Raw genomic sequence first — 8175 nt, 5'->3', positions numbered from 1 at the left:
AATCAGTTTTCATGTTTGGACATGAATTGTAAATGTTAAGAACAAATGTTGTCCATTTTATCTTGATAAGATATTTTATAATTATGGTAAATTACAAAAATACCATATACAGTCTAGATATTGAGTCTTCTATCACGAGTATAGAAAATAAAATGCGTAAAACTGATAATCTAAATAATACCTAACTCTAGCACTCTAGATTGGGTCATATAAATGAAAAACGCATTTGCAAATTATATATAAATAATGTTCCTTAAGAAAGTACAAACCATTAATACACGGGTCACGTTCAAGTAATAAAGTAGAACTTTTGACTTAGAGTTGTCGGTTCATTGAGAAATATATACTTTCAATTGTACAACTTTAATTAATTTGATTTTAACAATAAAAACAAACAAACAATAAAATTTGACTTTTGAAAATAAGAAAAATTAACCAAAACTCTACAAAATAAGAAAATATAAACACTTGGGAATTTTGGAGGAAAAACGTAGTTGGGATTTATGATTTCACTTAACCCTCGCCTAATAAATCTATTCACGAGTCAATTAACAAATTATTTATTTACAATGTTAGATCCGATCTTCAAATTTTAGTTAATGATCTCTCTCAAGAGCGAAATTAACTCTAATTGATTGGTTTAACCTACTATATATCTATGTCAATTAAAACCAAACAGTCCCATTAAATTTTTGTAAAAATAGCTTAGTGGGTTACATAGGATTAGAGATATATCTCTATCCTCTACACAAATATAGGATTTCCATTGTTTGATATAAAATACACAATCTTCTCTCAAACGATGTGCAAATCACTAAACATAGCCATTCATTGGTCACATAAATGAAAATCCAAAAAATAACAATAATAAAAACAATTAAACATATGTAACTTAGCATCAAAGAATAAATATTAAAATTAATTAAAACTAGTTTAGGTTGCTACCATAAATCTCAATACAATAAATTATCCCATATTATATAAATGGTAAAAAGAAGAATATTCATAACAATATATTACAAATATGACAAAATAATTTAGAAAATACAAAATTATAGATAAAACCAATTTTTGAAGTTTGGCCTTAATTTTTCCAAATATTTCTCCACCTGTTAGTATTCTCCCTTTGCTCTTGATTTGCACCTAAAATTACAAGAAAAATCAAATGAAAAGGTAGAGATGAAAAAAAGAAAAGAAAAAGAAAAGAGATTAAAATGAAAAAGGAAGAAGACAGAAATCGACCGAAGACTCTCTTATCAAAAGACCCAATTGCTAGTTTTAAAATTAAAACCTGGCGAAATTGTATCCTTGGTCCTTGAAGTTTCAAAAAGTAACAAAAAGGTTCCCACGCCTAGGTGTTGTATCTCGGTCCAAAAACAATAAAATTGGTTTCATCTTGCAGCCAAGTCCAGCAGATAATTGCATGTCAGTCCCTTAACTTTGATTTTGTACAATTTGGTCCTCAAAATTTGAGTTTTATATCAATTTTGTCCTCCATAAATTGCAGCCTAAAGTCCTAAACTTTAGGCACTTGTGCACTTTAGTCCTCAACTTCACAATTTTGTAATCTTTTGGTCCCTTTTCACTCCCTTTCACTTTTTCCGTTTACCTTTCGGAGTTTATGACCTACAAAGGTCAAAATTACCCAATAGTGAGTTGATATCCGCTCAATTTAATAAGTAATTAGGTTTTAAAGTATTTAATAAGTGTGCAAAAACATAACTATCAATGAATATTTGAGATCAATTGATTTTGAATCATTCAACAAGTACGAATCATGCTTGCTGGGAAAGATGACTAATTCCTCTTTTCTGGAAAAAGAGAAAGAGTTGCATAAGTATTGAGTCTAACACATATTGATAGATGTGGTCACATGTCAATCATAGTCAGAGATGATTTTTCTTACTGTATTACATTATTGATGACCATTTTAGATGTCATTATGTATATTCGATGAAGTTCAAGCATAAAACACTTGAAAAAGTTCAACGAATTCAAGTTTGAAGTAGAGAAATAATTAGGTAAATATATTCCCATACCATTGTGAGATCGTGGTGGAGAATATTTAGATTATTTAAAATGGAATAGGATTCTTTCGCAATGGACTCTACCAAATATACGGTAAAAGTAACAAAAGTTGTGGTTTGGATCAATATGTTTACCAAAAAAAAAAACTAGTTCCTAACATTGTTTTTTTGGATAAGGTAAGTTCCTAACATTGTTGATTCCATACTTTTGTATTTGATAACAATGGAGTCATCACATAAGTGAAGGAATTAAGATTTCATCAATGATCCAAATGTGCGTTAAAGAGGCATTATCTCATTAAAGAGATCATACAAAGAAATGACGTAAAGAAGGAACTAATTCCCACTAATTATAATATTGCATATCAATAGATAAAGAGTTATTGCAGTATAAATATGATTATAATATAGACTCTTATAAAATTAGATACATAAATGATTTAATCTAGTGCAAGTCGAGGTTTGTAAGCCTTATGCCTTAATTTCAATCCATCTTGAACGTAAACACTTTTAATATGATTAATGCATTTTATTTCTAGTAAGATCAATTATTTATTTGAATTATTATTCTAATAATTTATACTAAATATATTCTGTAGATTCAAACTCTAGTAATTTGTTATTTAAAAGGAATTGTGATTGTAAAATACAAATTATTCGTGATCGTAAGTAATAATGAGACACGGATGTCGTTACTAAGGTTAGATCATATGTGTGGCATTTCTCGCTTTTTAAAGTGAGTAACTGATCTTAAATCTAAAAATATAGTGGCATTTAAATGAGCATGTGGATATTTTGTTAAAAATAAAAAATAAAAAAAATTGGAGATCCACTGAAGAGATTCCACATGAATAACTATTTGAGTATCAGTGATTAATCTCTAATGTTCGGTAGTAGAATTGGTCTTTTGACTTGAATTGGTTAATCTTATATGGAGACAGTTATGCATTGGTGATGTTCAATATTGCAATATCAAGAGTCGCTAATACGATATTATTCAAGCAGGTTAACAATCATATAAAGGTTGTAAATGATCAATAGATGATTCATCATCTTAGATAGTTAGAAATTGTGATAAATATATATTTAATTCACTTAAATTGATAACGAAGTGCTTGACTAAGGTGTACTCATAAGTCTTAAAAGAGTGCTTAATTTACACTGACTTAAGAGAGAGTTGAAAAATATGATCGATAATTTAAACTGATGCACATCCGTATCTCATAACTAATCCAGTCATATTGACATATGTATTATAGTTTCATGATAAATGAACAACTTTAATTTTGTCATACAACGTGATATCTTTCGTTATATGTATTTCCTGGTACATTGCTAGATATCAATTTAGGCCAATGGATGTGGACTGTTGAAAAATTAAAAGAAGGTATTTCAATTTATTGGTTCTGATTAGATTAAAATAATAATTCACGTCGTTAGAAATCGTGATCGAGAACCTAAAAGATCACACACAAAAGTAAAACTAGAAGAGTTATGTCGCTAATTAATTAATTGACAAGTATTGGGCATTGTACAATTAATTATTTGGATTATTTATTAATGAGCTAAATTAATTAATTTATGGACCAAGTTTTATTGATTAAATTAATTAAATATTGGATCGAGTTAAATTTAAGAGACATAAATACAGCTCATTATCTTGTTAACATAAGAAAAGAAAAACCCAAATTTTCTCATTCTTATTACTCGTGTAGATTTTCATTGGAGTTTGGAAAATTAGGAAAGCAGGAACAGGGAAAGAAAAACAGTCCAAACTATAAGATTTCTTCTTATAGATAGATACAAAAATCGATCCGAATTCTTTTAATATCAATTTGCACTTTTGTAATTAAAAAAAATTCAATATAATCACTACTATAAAATTTCACATTATTTTTCTTCACAGCTTTAAACATATAAATGTCTTATCATTCTCATTTTATTGATTATGCACATATATACAAATTATAAGATTAATTGTACATTATTATACAATTTGCACTTTCTAGCTGATAAAGAATAATTAAATTACAATCCATTTCAATACATATTTTAGAATTCAAACAATAACTAAATGATTATTAATATATGTCTTAATGATTGATGATAAATAATCCCCAGGAAGTATAAATCAGCTAAGTTGAGGTTTCCTTGCTGAAAGGTGATTTTAGGTCCCTAAACCTTTTTTCTTCTGAAAGCAATTTTGCAAACCTGTAAGACAAAATGAATAGGACAGTTGTTAACATGAAGATAAATGAATTATAAATGTGCAAAATAGCAGTAATTTAATTTAATTTTTTTAATGTTTATTCATACTTTTTCAGAGCATCCTCATTTGTTCCACCATTTTCAATTGGTTCAAATAGACCTGAATCTAAGTTTACCCTTGAAACTGGTTTCTTCAATAAACTTTGGCCAATTTCAACCAACTTGTTTAGGTTTTCCTTTGTTGCAACATCAACTGAGGCAGCTGCCCCAGTTAAAGTGTCCTCCTGACATGTAATTACAAAAATTGTCAGTTCTCAGAAATGTAAAAAACAAATTACAAAATAGGGGGTTTAACACAATTTAAATAAACAAATTTGTTCAGATTTAGCTTTCAGATTAGGTGAGTATATATTAGTATTAGAAGAGGCAAAGGTCATATATTGACCAGTAATCACCACCTACGTACGTGTAAGGCCTTTATTGAAGAAATAAATTTGGTGTAGATAAAACGATTTTTTGAACATGAAAATTTAATGAGTAAACTTTAGCTTGTAAATAATGTGTTTTAACGTCAATCTTACTTGAATTCTAAGGTAGTTTTCTTGAGAATGAAATGCTTGAAAAACAACGGAAATATGTAAATCCACCATATCAGCACTGGCTTGAGTGAAAACATCTACTATTGGAGAGGAACCTTCATTCAGTAACCATTCAAATATTCCCCATTTGGCTGCCTTTTGAGCACTATATTTCTTCTGTGCCTTTGACGAGCCAGTGCCCACTGAAATGACTAAAAAGCGTCCATAATCCATAGGCTTAATTGGGAAGAGATCTGGATTTCCATCCAAAATCTGTTTCGTAATTTGGTTGATGGCAACTAATGTCTGCAAAATTATAGGGTTTGAGAAATGATATGACTTTAACATTTCTGATTTCATGAGTAAAAGAAAGAAAAAATTCGACAAACAAAATAGTTCTTGTGAAAAGAAGAGAAACAAAGTTGAAAGAATTTGGCCTCATATTGGTTCATTAATTTACCAGTAGTGCTCAACATTAGATTTATTTGAATTTCGCGAACAACTTTAATTTCTGTAGAATTAAAAAAAAAGTTTAATATTTAACGAACGATTTGTTTCTGAGTGATCTTTGTGAGATTTAAGTATAATATATTGGCTGATAAAAGAAGACAAAAAATTTTGTAAATATTAGCGAGAGTTAAGAAAATGACTAGCATGGAATGGATTTCCATAACAAATTGAGATGGTTAAACAAAGTATGTACATATTCATCTCATTTATTTTATTATGTAAAATTCAATGACATTGTTCTCTGTATGTGTGTGTGTGTGTCTTTTACCGGATTATTGGCAGCAACACCACCGTCTATGAGGTTGAACTCTCGCACATAACCTTGCTTAGTCTGGTTCTTGAAATAATAAGGAGGAAGATAAGTTGGAGCTGCAGACGTGCCAATGCATATATCTGAGAGTCGAGCATCTAACGATGGCGTCCTCAAGGCCTGTATATACATATATACGGACTGAATTACATTATATTACATTCTCTGTTTAACTCAATATTACCAATGAAAAATAAAAATATATATAGATTATCAATATTCTTGTGGTAACTTGTTAATAAAATAAAGAAACAATAAAATTTTGTCATTGACATTAACAACTTCTCCGTAGATCGAAACATAATTGATGACTACCGATGACATTGTACAAGACATATTATCGTCGGTGTCATTGTGTATGTGAATGGATGATATCCAACTATATGAGTGTTAGCAATTCCATTTGAATCACTGATATGTCAGCAATTATTGCCACAATTGTTTAGTGTAATTGTTCGCTCTATTTTATATTATTATTATACTTTTTGGAAAAGACACTAAAATTTTTGTCTATGGCCCTTGAATTGATTGGGAGGCCTCTAGTAAATACTTACAATATAATGATTGGTTAGCTAGAATATTATAGTTTCAAGTTTTTGGTTGGAAATAGCTCAAAATTTTTTTTAAAAAAAAAATATTATCGCTTTAGTGTTCAGTGTTCTTGAACAGTCATAAATAATTAAGAATACAATCAAACAAATACTGTTGGAAGAAAGGAATGACGAAAAGAATGTTAGACCTGATATTTGGAGAAAATAATAGGTTGCAAATTTTCAATGTTAAATGTTGGAATGACAACATTAGTTAATGTCTCATCTAGTCGAGTGTCGCCTAGTTTCTCTCTGATAACTTTGTGAAGGTACTCTCCATCATACTTTGGTCCGACTATAGATTTCAATAGTTTTTCGATCAATCCCAGTAAGCCACTGCAATTCGAAACCAATACAAGTACATGTGCTCATCAATAAAAATATGGTCATAAAATCACTAAGATTAATATAAAATGTAACTGTTTGTTGTACTACTAAAGTATAATTTATACTTCTTTTGCGGAAAAATTCTAGAGGAGTGCTCGAGATAAAAGGGTTTGATATCTTTAGCTGCAAACAACGGACGGTTATCTTTGTTAGGAGCGGTTAACATGGCAGTTACTAGACCTCCTGTACTTGTTCCTGCAATTACATCAAAGTAATCTGCAAGTCTAACATCCTCGCCGTCTAGCACCTGGCAACAAATAACACATTCCCAGTCAGTTTTATATACATGGTTCAATGTAGAATATTATATATGCATTTTGTTGTGGAATCTTTAAAACCTCTTCCAATTTAAAATTTGGGCAACTATGCATTAGATTTGTTTTATATGTTGGTGTTTGACTCTGATTAGTTTAAAAAAAAAAAAAAATGTTAGATCATTACAAGACAACTACAGTATCAATTTGGTCAAGTGATTCGTGTGAAGAAAATATTAAATAAATAAATAATTTAAATTTTTATTTGAGATATGACTATTACCCAAACATTAAATTTGCCATGTTTTAGACAAAAATGCGATAGAACTAATTAAATAATTTTTTAAAGAAACTCATGTTTCTGCTATCTAACAAAGATAAAGTATTATTAAGGTCAGGAAAAAAAAAAAAATTTATGTGCTCTCTAACAAAGATAAAGTAGTATTAGGGTAACCGAAGATATGGCTTTGAAATCTTACTACTAACTATTTATTAAAATTGTGCAATATTCAAGATTTTGAAGAAAAAATGAATCTGGCCCTGCCCAAGGTTGGATGCGTTGAAGAGAATTTGCAAATAAAGAAATGAGTCTCTTCCCTAACAATTTGGGCTTTTGAATAAAATGCTAAAGAGTTATATTTGTCTTTTTTTTTTGGAAAAAATAAAAATATTAACAAAGCTATTTAAAAGTGAATTACCTGAAGTTGAGATTCAAGATATTCAAGGATAGTGGCAGGAATAATTCCTCTAATACCACCCCCATCAATGCTCAGAATTGTAATCAGATTTCCATAAGTTGGGGGTTGTATCTGAACTGAGGATAAAGCCTTCTTCATAATATTTATATATAAATGCCTGTGTTTAGAAACTAACTAAATAAGTTTTAAGAGAACTCTTAAGAAATTTTCTTCCTTTGCTTTTGGATAAAACTTGCGTACTTAGGGGATATATTTATAGCTTCGATCAGGGCTAATTACGTATGCGTGGGGTCAAACTTCTGAATTTGTAAAACTAATTTCGTGGAAAGCTTCAACGAAATTGTAACACATTGTAATGATTTTAATTAGGTCTTACATGGCCGAGTGATGGAATATTAGAAGAGGTATTATTATATATATATATATATATTTTTTTTTTTAAATTTTGATGTTTATTTTAGGAAACATAATTATGTTTGATTAAATAGCTTTTATTAGATATTTCTTTATAAGAATGGAATATGTAAAACCTATATAAAGGGTTCTTTTGCAATGTAATAAGATAACAGTCGATAAAGAAATTAATTGAATTTACTCCCCAATTTCTCTCTAA

The 8175-nt window shown here is 29.1% G+C and overlaps 1 protein-coding gene across 2 annotated transcripts; it reads right to left on the bottom strand.

Moving 5' to 3' along the window:
* Nucleotides 1-3938: 3938 nt before the first annotated feature.
* Nucleotides 3939-7779, bottom strand: LOC111386732 (patatin-like protein 2). 2 transcript variants are annotated; one of them, XM_023011193.1, is made up of 7 exons: nt 7563-7779; nt 6676-6857; nt 6373-6559; nt 5592-5753; nt 4817-5119; nt 4344-4519; nt 3939-4238 (listed from the first exon to the last, which is right to left on the bottom strand). In XM_023011193.1, exons 1-7 carry the CDS (start codon nt 7698-7700, stop codon nt 4163-4165), a joined length of 1224 nt encoding a protein of 407 aa, XP_022866961.1. In that variant the 5' UTR covers nt 7701-7779; the 3' UTR covers nt 3939-4162. The 2 variants fall into 2 exon arrangements, with proteins under 2 accessions (XP_022866961.1, XP_022866962.1); XM_023011194.1 differs by having other exon boundaries at nt 4344-4516.
* Nucleotides 7780-8175: the final 396 nt, after the last annotated feature.

Source organism: Olea europaea, unplaced genomic scaffold, assembly GCF_002742605.1.
Source record: "Olea europaea var. sylvestris unplaced genomic scaffold, O_europaea_v1 scaffold3709, whole genome shotgun sequence".
Lineage (NCBI taxonomy): Eukaryota > Viridiplantae > Streptophyta > Magnoliopsida > Lamiales > Oleaceae > Olea > Olea europaea.
The sequence above is the reverse complement of the archived record's forward strand: the minus strand, read 5'-3'. Positions and strand labels throughout refer to the sequence as shown.